The 19,377-nt window shown below is 37.5% G+C and overlaps 1 protein-coding gene across 2 annotated transcripts; it reads right to left on the reverse strand.

Moving 5' to 3' along the window:
- Positions 1–1,083: 1,083 nt before the first annotated feature.
- Positions 1,084–18,349, reverse strand: LOC131253183 (phosphopantothenoylcysteine decarboxylase-like). 2 transcript variants are annotated; one of them, XM_058254064.1, is made up of 4 exons: positions 18,249–18,348; positions 18,193–18,212; positions 5,003–5,344; positions 1,084–1,527 (listed from the first exon to the last, which is right to left on the reverse strand). In XM_058254064.1, the coding sequence occupies exons 3-4, from the start codon at positions 5,324–5,326 to the stop codon at positions 1,270–1,272; spliced, it is 582 nt and encodes a 193-aa protein (XP_058110047.1). In that variant the 5' UTR covers positions 5,327–5,344; positions 18,193–18,212; positions 18,249–18,348; the 3' UTR covers positions 1,084–1,269. The 2 variants fall into 2 exon arrangements, with proteins under 2 accessions (XP_058110047.1, XP_058110046.1); XM_058254063.1 differs by having other exon boundaries at positions 18,193–18,349.
- Between the last annotated feature and the right edge of the window lie 1,028 nt (positions 18,350–19,377).

The raw sequence follows: 19,377 nt of genomic DNA on the forward strand, positions 1-19,377 counted from the left end.
ACTACAGCCACCAGATGTGTGATTTTATTCTACATATAAAAACAAAATATCAGGCTAACTTTTGATTTAGGTAGGACACACCAATAGAACAGCAGAGGGAGAGACATCTACCTTTGATTTTTACGGGACCCATGATCAAGAGTAAGTGAAATCCATTCCAACCATTAAATGCCAAAGCTACGCAGAAATCAGGCCCATACTTGATTTAAGTGTGCCTAATGAAAGGAATTATTTTAAAAGGTGAGCTTTTTTTTAACACTATTTCCAATTGTGTGGTCCACTTGAACCATGGATGGAGTTGATTTTCTGTTCTTAAATCTAACATGGAGTGACACACGTGATGGTCAAGGTGGATTTTACATTAACATCACAGTAGGGCCCACCCAAGTCAGAGATCATTTTCAAAAGACCTCTTAGAAGGCTACAGTGAAGCAAACGCCCCTCTCTCAACATTAATTACCATTAGAGAAAAAATTTCTCATTAAATGCCCAGCTAGTTGGGCCAAAACTCACGGTCCAACTAGTTGTGTGTGAGCATTTCTCACACACACACACACACACACACACACACACACACACACACACACACACTCTGTCGTTATATTGTAGTTATATAAGGATAAATTATTTTAAAATATGAAGAAATAACCAACAGTGGCGCACGGCTTGCTGGTTAGAAAGGTGGTGCTTTTAAAATAGGTCTTCCATTTGAACACTCCCTCTTATTCTTTTATACTAATTTTTTTTTTTTTAAAAAAAAAAAGATTTCCAAGCAAGAGACTCAGTTTAAGTCATTGCAAGTCGCGTCGAGTTGAGCAAGTCATCAAGTTGACAAGTCATGTCGAGTCGAGACCGAGTCACTCCCCCAATCGGGTTCCATGGTGACTCGACTTGAAATCTTGTTGAGCTGTGTTAAAAGTTTCGAGTTGAGTCACCAAGTCTTAGAACAATGCCCTAGATGGATCCGAGGGCCTGGACTTCTTAATCATGTAGGCTGTGGGATTCCTCTCGCCCATGCTTATGTGGGTCCTACACCAGCTACCTCAATAAGGACTGAACTATAATAAAGCTTGCGCACTGTGAAACAATATGCCTCTTAATTGAATTAGAGTGACTAATCCTGAAATATTGCATAGTATACATATATATCAAACACAATTGATGTTGCAAGTGACTCCTCAAAATGCTATTTTATAACACTAATTATTGGGGGTCTATGAGGTCAGTGCTAAATCTGCTAGTTAACTATCATCATTTAGTGGTCAAGACTCAAAACTTGAGCCTCACGGTATTATTGATCACGGAAGGTTCGGCCATGGCACCGTTCCCATAATCCCCACAAGCTAACCTCTTTGTGATGGGAGGGATCAGTGTGAAACCAAGTTCACTGATAGCTTTGAGATGGCGTTCGGTGAAGGGATTCTCCCACATAAAGGTGTTCATGGCAGGAGCAACGTAGATTGGCTTGTTGAAGTCCCATGCTCGCACGATGCATGTTAGTAGGTTGTCACACAAACCGCCAGCAATCTGAAAAAGAAGAAGAAGAAGAAGAAGAAGAAGAAGATTGAAAAACCATGACTATGATCCTAGACCTCCAAGAAAAGGACTGGGCTAGGCTAGAATGCATGTCACCATAGCTCACTTGATTGTAGCAACTCTAATAATGCACACATGGCACACATGGATGCCAACCCAAGCCATCCACACCTTGGGCCCAATTGTGGATGGAGCAAATCCCAGATATCACACCAATCCGTTGATCCTAACCGACTTCACCCATTAAACATTGACCATATACATTTTTAATCATCCATTTGATTAACACCAACTAGATTGTATTATCATGATTTGTCCAGTTATTTTGACTCCCCGGCCCTACTCAACCCCAACTTCGGCTCATAAGCTGGAGGGCCTGGATTGGCATGCATGGAAAGTGATGATGGATGAGTTGCCGAAGGTTAGTTGTGGTAAAAGCACAACGTTGTCAATTCTAGGATCTAAGAACAAACAGAAACAGGAGCATCCAATGGAGAAAAAGTGTTTTTTTTAAAAAAAATAAAAAATAAAAATTGTTGTCATCATCATCACACCAACAACATTAAATAATAGGATCCATCTTGCCACGTGGAATATAGGAACTTTGAAAGGTAAGAGTATAGAGTTGGTGTGTATGATGAAACGATGAAGAGCTTGCAAGAAATCAAGTCGTAAGGAGCAAAAGCTAAGGAAATTGATGCATATGGACTTTGGTACGTAAGAAAGGCCAACAGCATAAATATGATAGAGATATTAGTAGACAGATTTAAGAGAGTAGACAATAGACCTATTAAAAAAGCTTGTGTTGGGAGAGGCAATAATCCATGTCGTTGGTGCATATGCTCCATAGGCAAGATTAGAGAAGAGGCAATTCTAGCTGGACATGGATGGATTAATACAACAAGTTTTCAAAATGGAGAGAGGATATTTAGAGGGGGCTTTCTTGGTGATGTGGGAAAAAAAAAAAGTCGATATGAAAAGGAGCATGGAGTATATAATTTTGGGAATAGAAATGCGATGGGGGATGGTATCGTTGATTTTACTATGGCATATTATCTTACAATAGCAAACACATACTTTAAAAATAATGATGAGCATTTAATAACCTTCAAAAGTACATTTACAAGCCATATAGAATTCTTTCTACTTATGAAGACAACGATCAATATGCAAAGACTGCACGGGTACACCCAAAAAGAGTTTGAACATGCAACACTGGCTCTGTGTGTGTGTGTGTGTGTGTGTGTGTGTGTGTGTGTGTGTGTGTGTGTGTGATGTTATTTAGGAAGAAACTGATTTTTTTTTTTTTAAAAGGAAATTACACTTATGAGTAAACTTAGCGATGGAATGGTCAAATTTAATAGGTTATTTGTGAAAAACGATCATATTACAAGGCTTGGCATGGGACTAAAAACAAGGAAATTTTAGAAGAACATAAAACGGCCGCAAGAAATGTTAAATAGCAACTAAGGCTAACTTAAGGCATATGATGAACTATACAATAGATTAGGAATAGGAGAAGGTTGGAAAGAAAATTTCAGACTTGCAAAAATGAGAGAAGGAAAATGCAGGGACCTCAATCATGTTAGATGCATTTAGAACAATGACAATAGGGTATTGATCAAGGACAACAAGATCAATGAAAGGTGGAGAAATTATTTCCAAAACTTCCTAAAATGACAACCACTCTGAGAACTTCAGGATATTAGTATTCATAAACTCCAATGAAGCTAGAGATCATAGATACTTCCATAGGATTGGAATATCCGAGGTAAAAGAAGCTTTGCAAAAAATGAAGACAGGCAAGGCCTTGGGACCATATGGTATACCAGTAGAGGTTTGGAAGTGCACAGGGAAGATTGGTTTAGTTTGGTTGACTAATTTGTTCAACGAAGTTTTAAGAACAAAGAAAATGGTAGACAGGTGGAGGAAAAGTAAACAAAGCTCCACTACTATTGGATGGAGTCATACCATGAATTTTTGGGAGAATGTGATTGAGCAAATATTAAGGCATGAGACAAATATATCAGAAAATCAGTTCGTATTTATGACAGGGATGCTAACTGTCAAGGTTATTTTCTTACTTAGACAATTGACAAAGAAGTTCAGGGAGAGAAGAAAGTTCTCCTGAGGCCTTTATGGACTTAGAGAGCATAAAATAATGTACCTGGACAGATAATCGGGTGGGTGTTGGGGAAGGAATCTCAAGGGAATATATTGACATGGTTAAGGACATGCACAATGGAGTAGTAATTAATGTTGGGGCCACTAGTGGAGAGACATTTTTTCCCCTCACAGTAGCCAACACTAAGGCAGAGTTGAGTCCAAACAATTTGCATTGGTTAGGGCAAGGTAACTAGAAGAGGTCCCTCGGTGTATGTTGTTTGCAGATGACATGATTTTAATTGATAAGACAAGGGTGGGGGTAAACACAAGTACACAACTAAAACTAGAGATGCTTGAGAATCTAAGGCCTTTAAAATTAGCTAGGAAAAAAAAAAACAGAATATACAAATGCAATTTAGTAGTAATAGAGTAAAAAGGAAGAGTTGGTTAAAATTGAAGGTCAAGAAGTACCCAAAATGGCCACCCAAACATCATGGGTCGATAATTCATGAGAACTAAGAGATTGAGAAAGATGTTGCTCATAGAAATTAGAGTTGGGTAGATGAAGTGGAGATGTGCCTCTGAAGTTCTGTGATTAGTGCATAAAAACCAAACAGAAGGGAGAGATTATATGACAGTAACAAGACCAACCTTGGAAGAGATTATTGGGCAGTCACAGAACAAAACAGTCATAGAATGAATGGCGCTGAAATGAGAATGTTGGAATGGATAAGTGGCAACACGAGAAGGATAGAATTATAAATGAACATATTCAAGGGAACCCATGAGTAGACCCAATAGGCAATAATATGAAGTAGACTTAGATGGGTTTGGCCACACATATCGAAGACCTAAAACTGCATTTGTTTGGAGAAGCTGGTTCAAATTGAAGGCTATAAAGGGCATGGGGAAGGCAAAAGGACATGGATGGAGATAGTAAGAAAAGATTTGATGACCTATGATTTAATTGAGGATATGGCCCTTGATAAAGTGGAATGGAGAACATAATTCATGTAGCCGAACCCAATTAATTGGGATAAGGCTTAGATGATGATGACGATGAAAATGGCGATAGTGATAAGGATAATGATAATTAATGATTATAATGATAGCGATAGTAATATGATAAATCTATAGTGACAATGGTAATAATAATAATAACAAAGGATAAATGCTTATGAACATTGTAAACATTCAATCCTTCAAGCCTGCAAAGTAGTATGGACAAGTTAACAACTTCACATTTCATATCTCTGCAGCGATCTTTGTCGAGTCTAGCATGACATTTGTTGATAAAAACATATCAGCAAAGATAACGATACACAAAAGAGACATTTAAGCAACTACAAGAAGATCTTACCTTGCCAAGTGTATTTGCTGACAACGGGGCAATTACCATGTTATCAGCCCATTTTCTAAGCTCAATGTGAAGCACATTGTCACCAATTTTCTTCCAACTGGACCATTCATCTTCATCCGTGTAAAGAATTACATCCTTTGGAAGTGATGCTTTATCAATGAAGTGCAAGGAAGACCTGGTGGCTACTGCTTTGACTTCTGCCCATTCGGAAAAGCTATGGCAAAGGCTTCCAAATTTTATAGCAGCTACACTTCCACTAGCAGCCAAGAGAATACGTGGTTTTTTCATATCCATATAATCCATTGCTGCTTCCCTTTCTGACATAGGTTCTACTTGCAACAACTACTCAGCAAGTATTGACGTTGTCAGACCAAATACCAATAACAAGCAAGCATAAGAAAATGATAGTAGAATATCAAACATACGGTTGCATTCCATGCTTTGCAGGATAGATTGCGCTATGCTAAATCTATTCAGTAGATTTGCTAATTCTACATATATAGATCCCAGCCCCTAAATGTGGCCACACATGCTAAGGTGTCACATGAGTGCAAGCAACCTGATTCTTAGGCCAGGGAACACGTATATGACAGGTCCACCTGATGGGCAGCTCTGGTTACTGCACAGGTTTGCTGCATTGCTATGTGCAGCACGTATATTAGAGCTGTGATTTACATGCATGTAGAATTAACTTACCTCTGTATTCACTATTCCAGATAGAAATATCTTCTCCCTACTAAAGAAATGTTGCATGAAAGATGAACAAACATTGTTCATAAAACCACAAATCAAAACAATAGGTGAATAATTCTAGTAGAAGTCATAAAAACAAATATGATAGCATGTTAAAAGTAGGGTATGTTACTTGTATTGATACCTTGAATTTTTGAAGGAAAATCAAATCCCCATTCTCATACCAAATTCTATGTATTGAAGATGCAGCCAATATTTATTTATTTATTATGATACAACTGATAATATCAGCCGATATCATCAGTATTGCACCCTATAAATACGAAACATGGAGTAACAAACTTTGAATAGTATTGAGGATATTATGGATAATATCCACCGAGATATGCCTTCTTAAAGGTAAAATGCTACGATGGAAAGACGAATCTTTTCGTCAAAGGGAGTCACAGATGGGCAATCTATTGGAGGAGATTCAGGCATTGGACTTGAAAGGAGGAATGTTATCAGACAATAAAAGGGAACGTAGAGAGAGGTTATTCGTAGTGACTACAATAAACTCCTAAGAAAAGAAATAAAGTGGAAGCAGCTTTCACGTGTGACTTAAGGGGACAGCAACACGAAGTTTTTCCACGGTTTTCCCAGCACTAGAGCTCGCTGTAATAGGATCAAATCTGTAAGTAGAAAATGGGGCCCCAGGTTAGAAGGAAAGTCTCAGGTCTGTGAAGCAATTGTATCATAGTACAAAACCTGCTGTCAGATCTGGGTTTGCATAGACCGACCCTAGATCAGCTCAAATTTGCATCCATATCCAGCTCAAAGGCAGATTCTTTGGATAATGAAATTTCGGAAGAAGAAATCAAGTCCGCTATCAAAGCTCTGGGAAAGGACAAAGCACCAGGCCTAGACGGTTTCACTTTGGCATTTTTTCAAATCTTTTGGAAGACTTTAAGATCTGATTTGGTGGCTTTTTGCTGTGAGTTCAGGGTGAATGCCTGAATGGTAAGTTATTTTCGGAGATGGGTGCGACGTTTATAGCACTTACTTCTAAGAAGGAAGGAGCAGAATGCATCAAAGATTACGAGCTGGTAAGTCTTCTTGGTTCGCCATATAAGATCATTGCAAAAATCTTGGCAATGAGATTTAGAGATATTTTGGGTCAATCGATCTCTAAAGAGCAAGGGACTTTTGTGGAAGGGAGGTAAATCCTGGAAAGTTCTTTGATAGCTAATGAAATTATTAATTCTCGGCACAATGAGGGTCTTAGTGGGGTAGTTTGCAAGCTAGATTTGGAGAAGGCATATGATCATGTTGACTGGTCTTTTCTAGATTACTTGTTGGGTTGAATGGGCTGCGGAGTAAAATGCAGAAAGTGGATAATGGAATGTGTGGGATCGGCAAAGTTCTCAGTTCTCATAAACAGTTCCCCCCAGGTTTTCTTTAAATCTTCAAGCGGTTTGAGGCAAGGAGACCCTCCTATCCTCTTTCCTTTTTGTTGTAGTGGCTGAAGCACCTAGCGGAATGTTGGCTAAAGGGGTAAGAGAGGGTTTATTTCGTGGTTTAAAGGTGGATAGAGGAATTTTCAGGTTTCTCACCTCCAGTTTGCGGATGACACTATACTATTTTGCGAACTAGAGGTCTCCCAAGTTGATAACCTTCAGAAAGTCATCTTCTGTTTTGAAGCTGTATCAGGCCTTCCAGTTAATCTTCACAAATCTGAATTGTTGGGTATAGATAGGTTTGCCAAGGGTGGACATAAAAGATTTTGCCTGGGCGTTTGGGTGTAAGTTGGGCCTCTTTCCTTCCACTTATATCGATCTTCCATTATGTATTGAAAAAATCAGCAAGTCACTACGGAACCCAGTAACTGACAGATTTGAAAGGAAATTGTCAGTTCGGAAGGGTAGACATTTGTCACTGGGGATTATGAACAAGCTTCTTCCGGGTAAATGGAGGGTGAGGATTTATGGAAGGAGGTATTGGTGTGTAAATATGGAGTAGTGGGTTTGGGGTGGTAGCCCATTCCATTATATAGAGGGCCGAGTGTATGGAGATCCATATTAAGCCTCGAGGAAGTGGCCCTAAAGGGGGTGGGTTTTAGTGTGGGTGACGGATCTAAGGTTAGGTTATGGAAAGGTAAATGGTTAGGTGACAATCCCCTGCAGAATCTTTATCCACAGCTAGCTCAAGTGGCTTCAGATCTAGATATATCAGTCAGTGTATTAAATAGCGCCCGTAGCGTAGTGGTAGAGTACGCTACGTAGCATAGAGTTGCCGTAGCGCTACGTAGCGTACCCAAATAGCGCAAATCCCCTGTAGCATACATTACAGGGGTCGTAGCGTGTAGCGTAGGTAGCGTATGCTACATTGCACAGTTTTTTTTTTTTTTTTTTTTTTTTTAAGTTTTATGTATGTAAAATGGTGTAAAACTCATATTATAAGAAAATCTTATAATGTAAAATTGAAACCAAAATTGCTTCATTTTTTAAAAATTTAAAACAGTTGTGATTTCTTTCTTAAAACATGTGTCGAACTCACAACATAAAGATAACTTAAAAAGAAAAAAGTTCGAAAGAAGGTTTTCAAAAATCCCTCGTTCAAACCCTAGCCTCCGATTCCACTGCTCATTCGCTTCTTCGAATCTATCGATCCGAAAGGGCATTGATGGGGATTCTTCGGCCGATCATTAGAGCCTACAAGATAGTCTATTTTCTGTATTTTGGAGAACATTGGAGCTGAAACGAAGGAGAAATCAGATTTCCCCCTTTATGTATCCATATGGCTACGAAGTTACAAATTTCAGATTTTTGATTGATTAAATCTCTTCTTCAACCTGCAAGAGATGTTCTTGCGCCTTAACGAGTTCATTTTCATTTAGAATGAATATTTATTAGTTATTTTGGGTTTTTTTTTTCTTTTCAAAATACCAGCTATCATGCAATATTTGTAGGATAAGGTTGGTATGCAATTTTTTCAGTTTCTTTTCTTTTTTAAGGTGGTGGTAGGCATTGTTTTCCATGGTGTAGGCCACGTGGGGCCCACTGTAGGTTATGTGTGGGTGTGGATATGCATTGTTTTCTATGGTGTGGCACACGTGGGGCCCATTGAGGTGTACATATGGGTGGATGTGCATTGTTTTCTATGGTGTGGCCCAAGTGGTTTGCTTAGAAAGTTGTTGATGTGATAATTATTTGATTTGATTTATATATGTGGATTAGCTTTTGATAAATGATAATTAATAACTTGCTTGAACATTCTTATACTTGATATTTTTTTTAGGTCTTTTTATAATTTTCCGTACTATTTATCATATTTTTTCTATTTTAAATTAAAAAAATAAAAGTATCGTGTAGCTTACACTACACGCTACGTATTTACGCTACACACTATAGAGGGTTGAACGCTACGCCACACACTACGGCTATTTAAAACAATGATATCAGTTAGTGGTTGCTACAATGCTTCCGATGGTGTTTGGGCTCCCCCATGTGGAAGAGATCTCCATGATGATGAGTTTGGCGAAGTTATGGCTTTATTTCAGCAGCTCTCGGGTATATCGCTTGCAGGTGGCATCGATTCCAAATGCTAGCTTCATTCCAAGTCCAGCAAGTTTTCGGTCAAGTCTCTCTATCTTTGCATTTCAGGTGGTCCTTTAGGCAGGGCCAAGGAGCATACATTCCCTATTTGGTTCTACAGGGCCCCATAGAAGGTGGCAGTTTTTGCTTGGCTTACGGGGTGGAATAAGATTCTCACAATTGACAATTTATGGAAAAGGGGATTTACGATTGTGAATGTTTGTTATCTATGCTAGATAAATGAAGAATCAATAGGTCATTTATTTATTCACTGCCATTTTGCGAGGGAGCTATGCATCAGTGTGCTAGATCACTTTGGAGCTTCTTGGTGACGCCGGAATTGATTGCTGATCTTTTTGTCCAATGGCATGATGACGGGTTGGTAGCAGCTTCTAAGAGGAGATGGAGACTTTTCCTTTTGGCTGGTCTTTGGGCTTTGTGGGCGGAAGAAACAATGGGTGTTTCCGAAACTTGAGTAGATCTGCCAAGGGTGTTTTATTTAAAGCGCAAATGTTGTTGAGCGGGATGGGGTGATGTCTATGTAACATCTTTTCTGTTTTCTTTTTGTTTCTTTTCCTAGCATTTCCTTTGTATTTGTTTGGCTTTCACCGCTTCAAATAAAGTTGTCATCTTTCAAAAAAAATCCACCGATAAATGCCAGTAGCTAGAGATCTCAAAAACATCGCCAGATAATGGATAAGCCACTTTAGTATGAGTGCATTGTATTGTCGATATAATCAACACGGCTTAACCAAGGATATGGTCCTCATAGAGTGGAATGGCAGAATAACATTAATCTAGTCAACACCAAGTATTTGGTAGAAGAATTAGATGATGAAGATGATGATGATCAATAATAACAAAATAATTGTAGCAAAAATCTGAAAAATAAAAATAAAGAAAAGCTATAAATCCTAAACCTTTTTCAAAAAAAAAATTGGGGGAATCTCTTCCTAGTAAGATATTCAGTAACGGTAACAACCAACGTAACAGCCGGCCATGTGACTTGTCACAATATGGGTTGTTAATAGCCTTTACGACCCCTGTAATATTCATTAGACCCTATAACGTCCAAAAATATTTTAGAAGGAAAAAATGTAAACAAATATAAAGGAAAATTTTAGAAAAATGTGAGGATCCCAAATATATATTCTTTTCTAGTTTTAAACATATATTGGATGGTGAAACAGGCCATTCTTTAGTAAGAATGTTGTCTCAGGTTGCTTGATACTATTAACCTGAGATCGACTCTATAATAGTAAAACATATAATTAAGATTATAAGTCTATATACGAGTAATGATGAGTTAATAACATAATTATAGACCATTATATAATTACTATATCTAGGCTTCGAACACAAGTCAAGCATGATTTAGTAGATTAGGACCGGTTAGATATAAGTACAACAGAGTGAAGATGAAAAAATGATAATTTACCTCTTATGATATTTTCCAAAATAGTCTATTCCGCTTTGATTCATCAAATCTCATCCAATTTTATTTTGATCCTCAAAATAATCTTACATCTAGTTTAACTTAATTTGTAAGCTTTCTTCAAGATTGAAATGAATAAATAAGTGGATAAATAAGAGAAATTTTGAAAATAAAAATTTTCAAAATAGGGCCTATTTCCTTCCACAACACCACTCTATTGAAAAGTATATGAATAAGTGGTTTGAGATTCAATACCATTGTTTAACAAATGAGAACTCACTAGAGATACTCCTCACCATTGTCTGAATGCAAAACTTTAATTTCTGCATCGAATTGGGTCGAAAGCACTTCATGAAAAATCTAAAAGATGGAGAAGATGTCATCTTTAGAAAGATCCATGTTGTTCTAGTGCAATCATCAATGAAGGACACAAAATACTTAAAAAGCCAAACCAAATATAATTGGGGATAGGCCCACACATCAAAATTAACTGATGTAAAGGAATATCAGATATTTTATTCATACTAACTGGATAATTATTTCTACAATGTTTGCTATTTGACATGAACATGGTATTAAAAAATCGTTAATGGTTACGTTATGGCGGTAAAGGCTCTTACAAAAAGGAAATAGTCACCCATGTTACACGATACGGGGGTGAATCAGTCCATTATGAAAAAAATAATAATTTGAGTCGGCATTGTTATAGGGCCAATATGCCATTACGAATGGATAAGACCATAAAGGCCCCATTTTAAAAAATTTCTCTTGTTTTTCCACTTTTTTATTTATTTCAACATTGAAGGAAGCTTAGAAATTAAGTTTAAACTCGATGACTATTTTGAGGATCAAAACGCAAAATTGAGCGGGATTCAATGAATCGAAGCGGAGTGCACCATGTTGGGAAATACTAGAAGGGGTAAACTACAACTTTCTTTTCTTCTTCTTCTTCTTCTTCTCTTTTTTTTTTCTTTTTTTTTTTTTTTTTTTTTTTTTTTAATATGTAACAGCCCGTAATCCGCTAAATCATGATTGGCTTGTATTTGAAGCCTAAATATCAGTGTTTTAAACACCTACGCTATGTAGCGTGTAGCTTACGCTACCTAGCGTAGCTTAGCCTTGACACTATGTAGCTCATGAAAATAGCTTAAGTTGTGTGTAGCCTATGCTACATGATAATCTACATACGTTACACACTACATAGACTATGTTATACGCTACGTAGCTCACATTACAAGTTATTTTTCACTGCTACATTAAAATCATTTAATGTTTTCAATGATTTGTTATGTTTTTCTATTTTCAATAAAAATTTGTTAATCTTTTCAATGCTTTTAGTAAAATACTATCGATAATAATATTAAATCACTTTTGTTGCTCTTTTACCTTTATACTTAATCATTGCCCTTTCCTATTACTTTAGGTTGTGTTTAATTGCACCAAATATCATGAAATTTTGTTAATTTTCATTATTAATCAGCCTAATTTGATGCATAAGTATCATGAAATTGGTGCAATCAAGCGCAACCTTTATCAAAAATCTAGAAGTAGCATGTTGCTTACACTACAATGCTCTGTAGCTTACGCCTCACGCTTCAAAGGGGTGAATGTTATGCTACACGTTATTCGCTATCTAAAACACTAATAAATATAGTGATTGCATAACAACCTATAATTATGCCATCAACTCATCATTATTCATAAGTAGGCCTATAATCTTAAATTATATATTGTTATTTAGATATTTAGAAGACTAAATACATGAGTTTTACTGTTTTAGAGTCAATCTCAGGTTAGTAGTATTGGGCAACCTAAGACAACTTACTAAAGAATGACCTACAACACCATCAAATACATGTTTAAAACCAGAAAAGAAAACATATTTATAATCCCCACTTTTTTAATATAAAAAAAAAATTAGTATGCTTTTACATTTTTCCTTTAAAAAAAATTAAACTTTACAGTGTCATGATAGCCATTATGGGGATCATAAAGGCCATTACAGACCTTACATCTTGTATTGGAATGGTCACATGGCCAGCCATTAACTATTACCATTACCGAATACCTTGGTATCGATGCGAATGAGAGGAGAGGAGAATGTATAAAAGGAAAATAGTGGAAAGAGAGATGGAATAGATAAGGAAAAAGGGAGGAGAGGAGAATGTAGAGAGAAGAGAATGGGTTGATAGGGTTCACACACCCCCTCTCCTTCTTTTATATTATGAACGTTTCATAATTATAAAATGCCATTAATAACAAAAGAAAAAAATAAAATTCCATCTATGTCCTAGACAAAAATAACCTATCTAAGGAGCTTGTGTAGGCCTATATCGCATTCATTAAGACTCCCTCAAGCTGGAATATAGATATTATCTATGCCAAGCTTGGATATATATATATATATATATAGCAGAGGAGAGAGAGACGCTCACATGCGAACTACCTACAAACTTTTTTGAGAACTCATCATATCTGATGATTCTCGAAAATCTGAACAGTCCACATGAAGCAGAACCTCATGAAACCCTCTGGTACCAATTTTTACTTTGAACCAAAACTTTGGTGGGCCATAAAAATGCAAACAGTTTCTTCCCTTGATTTGAATTTCTCTTTACTATGGCCCACCAGAATGTTAGATCAGGGTGAAAATTCACCCCCTCATGTTTCATGGGATTCCGCATCTTATGGACCGTTCGGATTCAACACCCATGACACGTGTGCAAAGGTGCGCACGTGCGTAGGTGAGCATGCCTCTATATATATATATATATATATATATATATATATATATATATATATATATATATATATATATATATATATATATATATATATATATATATATATATGCACTTGGGATCCATTTTATACTTTTCATTTTATTTAATTAATTTTTACCTTCCCAATTACCTACACAAATTTGTCTACGAATTTAAGTAATTTCTCCAAATTGGCAGCCAGGCGTTAATACACATTCAACTCTTCTCACATTCCCTTAAGTCTGGAATAATATTCAACCAACAATTTATCTCCTTCTTAGAGCTCGAATATTTATTCATATAAGTGACAAGTACAAGAGATATTTTTATCAGATGAATAAATCTTTCATAGAGCATCCCACACTTCTTTACATGCATGCAGAAACATGATATTTGCATTTATGGAGGGTTGCAAACTAATCCATAATCGGGTCATAATTTGGGTATTTTCCTAGTCCATTGGTCATAAGTACTGAATTCTTCATCAAGTTTCTTTGTGGTTAGATATCTCAATGTTCACTTGGCCATGAGAAAAACTTAGATTGACTTTAATCACTGTAAATAATTTGTCCCATTTAACTAAATAGAGGTTATCTAGACCTCTAAAAATTATATGGGTTTATAAATCCATATTTCAAGTAACTTTTTATCCACATAACAAATAAAAGAAGAGTACCTCACAAGCGTAAAATCAGGTTGACCTCATACAGAAGAATCAGCCAATACGTCCACTACTTCCAACTAGCCACAAAGACATATAGTTACAAACACATCAACTAACACGGGCAAACATCCCACATGTTTGCAATGATCACATATGAAGTGATATCATTCAAGAACCCGATGTCTTCATTCCTTCACGCACACACAGACCATTATAAAAGGCCTGACACACAAAAGAAACCCCTAGGTTTCTTAAGAAATTTTCAGCACAAGTAACATAAGAGACACCAACAGATAAAAGAAAAGAAGAAATAAGAAGATTTAAAGAAGAAGAAGGATCGAAAACAACAAAGCTCTGATACAATGTAAAATAATGGAAAGAAGGATGGAGAGAGAGAGAGAGAGAGAGAGAGAAAAGAAGAAGAAGAAGAAGAAGAAAAGAGAAGAGACTGGGCTGAGTTAGGTTCACACCCCCCTGTGTAGGCCCATATCACATTCATTAAAACATCCCAAGCACACTTGCCCACTCACTTCCAATCTCGAAAAATGAATTGTCATTGTTGTTCTTGTCCTATTTATCAATCGCTAGAATCTCTCTCCAAATAACATCCTAATACCTCCAATTTGCATACGGCTACAACTCAACTCTGAATATGACTTGTTGTTAAATACAGTTAGAAAATACATGACCATGTATGATTACATTATTGTCTATTTGTACAGTGATGGGAGACCGGGTCCACATCTCCATTTCCTTTTCCTTGGCAAGTGCTCGGACATCATGGCCCCACATCCCACCACCATCCTAGCATTGATTTAAATTCTTTTTTAAAGTAAGCTATTGACTCAACCTAGCAAATGGCTTGATTTGTGAGTAAAGTCATGCCATGACGTTTCACTTTATTGGGTAAGAGGTGACCAGCCGTTTGACCATTGAAGTGAAACTATAGTCTGCAAGCAAAGGACCCACTGCATGGCTGGCCCTCCTTTTTTATATAAATTTATCTTATCAAATAACACTTGAGGTGTACTTGAATGTAAACCATTGGTAATTTCTATGTTGTAAGTTTATAATTACAAGCAAAGTTTGATATGTTAATTAAACTAATTGTTAGTGGTCCTGATGAATGGAATTTAGGCTTTACATACTTATGTTATACCCAAAGGCTTTGCATACTTTTTAATAAAAGTGATGAATTGGCCAATTGTTGAACAGCAACTATTTAAATGGTTCAAAATATCATCTGCTACAACTTGGTTTCACTTGGGTTGGATGAGTTTTAATGGCCATTGGAACCAGTTACAGGATTGGAATGGGACCAAAACTGCCTTCATGGTTTAAAATCACCACTATTTTTTTTTTCTCTAAATGTTGGCAATGCACAGAGTGATTTCTTTTGGAAGCAGCAGCTCCTAACTCAAGTTCATTTAGATGTAGTCCATCTAGACAATTGAAATTTATTAGGAAAACCCGAAAATAAGTAAAAATCAAATTCTTGAAGAGAAAAAAAAAGAGAGTTAAAAATCAAATTCTTAAAGGAAAAGGAAAATAAGGGGTCATTTGGCAGCTTGGATTTGTATTTTTAGTTAGGGCTGTTTGGATTTGTGGAAAAAGGAAATGAGGAAATGGTGTTTCTCCAGAAATATTGTTTCTATAAAACGGTGAGAAAGGAAAAAGCCGCTTACCTTTATCTATTTTCAACAAGATTTTCTTGAAAAAATAAAAAATAAAAATCCTCCATTTTTCAAATCTATTGTTTGGAAAAGGATGGGATTTTTCATTTAAAAAAATAACTCAATGACAAAAAGTGACACATGTATGCATTGAAGATGGATCACATCACATGTCACAATCACACATATAATTTTACTCGAAGACATAAAGTAACACATGTATGCACTGAAGATAGTTCGCAGCATGTGTCACATTCGTACAAATGGAACGTTGGGACATGTGGATTGCTTGAACCTGGATAGTGGCACATGTTGCATATTTCGCATGTGGGCATGTGTAGTGAATGTGGAATGCTTAAACATGGACGGGGGCACATGTGACATAATAGAACGCGGTACGTTGGCACATATGGGATGCTTGAAGCTGAGGGTGGCACATGTTGCATGAGCAGCACTATTGGATCATGTGGCACATTGGCAAATGGGGCACTTGAAGATGGGTGGTTGTACATGTCGCACATGTGCCACATTGGCAATATATGGTACTTTAAAATGGATTTTGACACATGTAGCACATTGGCACATGTGGGGCACCTAAAGATGGTCGATGGCACATGTTGCACATAGGAACATATTGCATATGTAAAGTGCTTAATGATGGATGATGGCCATGTGGTTAAATAGCACATGTGGAAATTGGCACATTGGCAGCGTTTGAAGATGAGGGTGGCACATGTTGCACATAGCACATTGGAGTGTGGCACATTGACATATGGGGCACTAAAGGGTGGATGGTGGCACACATTGCACATGCAACACGTTAGTGCGTGTGTAGTGCTTTAAGATGGATGGTGGCACATGTTGCACATATGACACATTGACACACGTGGAGCACCTGAAGATAGATTGTTGGCCATGCGGGGCACTTAGATGATGGGCGAGAGCATATGTGACTACCATGTGGGGAGCTTAGAAGATGGGCGGTGGCAAATGTTACTACCATGTGGGGCACTTTACAGTGAGAGAGATCATTACCTCCATTTCCTTCAATTTCTTGGAATGACTTTCTTAGGTATGGGTAAGGAAACGAAAAAAAAAAAGGGGGGGATGAGAGGGAAATGAAAATTGCATTTTCAAAAAATTTACAAAAACAAACAACGACAAAGCCATTTTCATGAAATTGGTTTTAATTTCCTCAATCTATGTTTCAGTGAATCCAAACAGGCCCCTAAGAATTCAAATACACAATTTGGAATCACTTAAAGGGGTTGTTTGGAGCTTTGGATGCTTCTAAAATCACCAACTTGTAAACGCCTTACAACATTTGTTTGGACAGAAAAATGGTGTAAAGTGTTTGCAAGTTGTAAAGTTTGCACCAGAAGTTCCACAATTGTTTAAACTCTTTATGCCCCAACAGTCAATTTTTCAAATTTATAACAGCAAATTCTAGTTCGAAAGAGCATCTTACCGGTACCGAAACACAGAAAACTGTTTACCTAATAAACACGTTACCAGTTACCCAAACATGATAGAATGAAGCAGTTCACCCTAGAATCTCAAAGAGTTTATATAAGTGGGATTCAAGAAGCATCCAAACAACCCCTAGGATATTCATTCTGCCACTTATAGTTACCTACATTTTCAATCTATGGAATCTAGAAACCATGTCTTGACAAACTGAATTTGGACGTGTGGAGAAGGCAGGTGTTGCTCTCCTTAAATAACCATTTTGAAAAATACAGCTATTAAAGAGGATTTCAAATCCTCACAAGGTAAGATTTTAGAGAAGAATTAAGAAGTGGGCAAACACAATATCTTGGTCTGGATTTGGATTTCGATTCCAAATGCCCCAAACTCCAAGCGGCCAAATGACCCCTAAATTTAGACAAGGGCGATCAAAGCAACCCACCACAAGATAGACCTAGATTACAAAAAAATCACATTTCTTTCAACAAGTCATGAGCCTGCCCAATCACTACGACAGAGAATCGAGAGCCAAAATCCAGAGGCAAGGTGTAGATCAGTGTTCAATAGGACGTTTCAATTGAGATATGGACTGAATTTTCAAACTGATGTTTTAGGAAAAAAAAAAAAAAAACCAACTACCAGCATTATTAAAAGATAATGGCAATAATAAAGATTCCATCGTTTTCCGGGAATTATAAGAAAGTAAAGTTGCAATCTTTGAGATAATTATCAGGCTAATATACAATTTTGACGATTAGCTAGTAAATATGCAATCTCATCCATAAAAAGTCTCAAGTAAAGATGAAATCTAGATCATGAAAATCTCAAGTAAAGATGCAATGTTTGCAAAAAGAAGAGGCTTAGTTTTACAAGGCCAAGGCATGAAACGGAACAGAAATCATTAAAAATTAGATAGCAGTACACCTTTCCTCTCAAATCAAATCTGCATCAGCATCTTTTCCCACTCCTCAAATCAAATTTGCATCAGCATCCAAACAGGCCCTTATGTAGCCCCCGTCGCCTCGGAAGAAAAAGTTCTCTCTGGATTCATCCCTCCCCCTCACCCTCTCTCACTCTCTCTCTCTATGCAGAGAGGCTCTGAGACGGGCGCGGATTGGGTACTAACCCCACCAGGACCTAGCTACATAAGGACGACCCTGTTAGGGGCTCTGTGGGGCCACTGTGATGTATATGTTTTATCCACGCCGTTCATTCAGTTTTACAGATCATTTTAGATCATGACGCCAAAAAGCAGGCAGATTGAATGCTCAAGTCGTCCCCACCACTAGAAGCAGTGGAGATTGAAAGTGGAGGGATAAAGGGAAGATCCTGGCCTTTGAATGAAAATGGAACCGGGGAGATTAAAGGCAATTTATTTCGAACGCGTATCCCGGCTCTACCCAGCTAGGAACGGACAGGGCCACCGTGATGTATGGGTTTTATTCACACGATCCCTCCGTTTTTACGGACGTGGATTGCGTCCTACCCCTAATCCGTCCAGGCAGGACTCGGTGGGGCAGGGCTCTGTGGTGCCGTGATGTAAATGTTTTATCCATGCCGTTAATCTCTTTTCTAAGATCATTTTATGGCATAATTCCAAAAATGAGGCAGGTCAACACCTCCAATGGACCACAAAATGGGGATTGAACGTCCCCCATTAAAAGGTTCTTGGGAGCTGGAGAAGTTTCGGATCAAGCTTATATTTTAGTTTTCACTTCATCCACGTGTGCATTAACTTATTAATAGGTTGGATGGTAAAAAAACATTACAGTGTCCCTTTGAATGGCTTCAACAGTGAGTGTCATTATCACTGCAGCTTCCTTTGGTGTGGTCCACTGGAGTTGTGAACGTGCGTCAATTTTAAAATGATAATTTAAAACGGTCTGATAGAAGCTATGAACGGCGGGGATAAAATACTTCCATCGAGGTGGGCCCCACAGAGAGCCCTGCCCGGACGGATTACCATCCGGGCCGGGGGTAGGACACAATCCGCGTCCCGTTTTTACATATCATTTTAGAAAACAAGTCAAAATAATTAGGCAGAACTTACCTTATGTGGACCACACCACAGGAAGCAGATGTAATAATGACACCAACCATTGAAACTTT

The sequence above is a fragment of the Magnolia sinica genome, chromosome 8, assembly GCF_029962835.1.
Source record: "Magnolia sinica isolate HGM2019 chromosome 8, MsV1, whole genome shotgun sequence".
Classification (NCBI taxonomy): domain Eukaryota; kingdom Viridiplantae; phylum Streptophyta; class Magnoliopsida; order Magnoliales; family Magnoliaceae; genus Magnolia; species Magnolia sinica.

Excerpts from the sequence above, each read along its gene's own strand:
- LOC131253183 (XM_058254063.1), bottom strand. The coding sequence starts at position 5,326 with ATGTCAGAAAGGGAAGCAGCAATGGATTATATGGATATGAAAAAACCA. Across the intron at positions 1,528-5,002 it reads CAGCAAATACACTTGGCAAG|ATTGCTGGCGGTTTGTGTGA; the intron begins GTAAGATCTTCT and ends CTTCTTTTTCAG.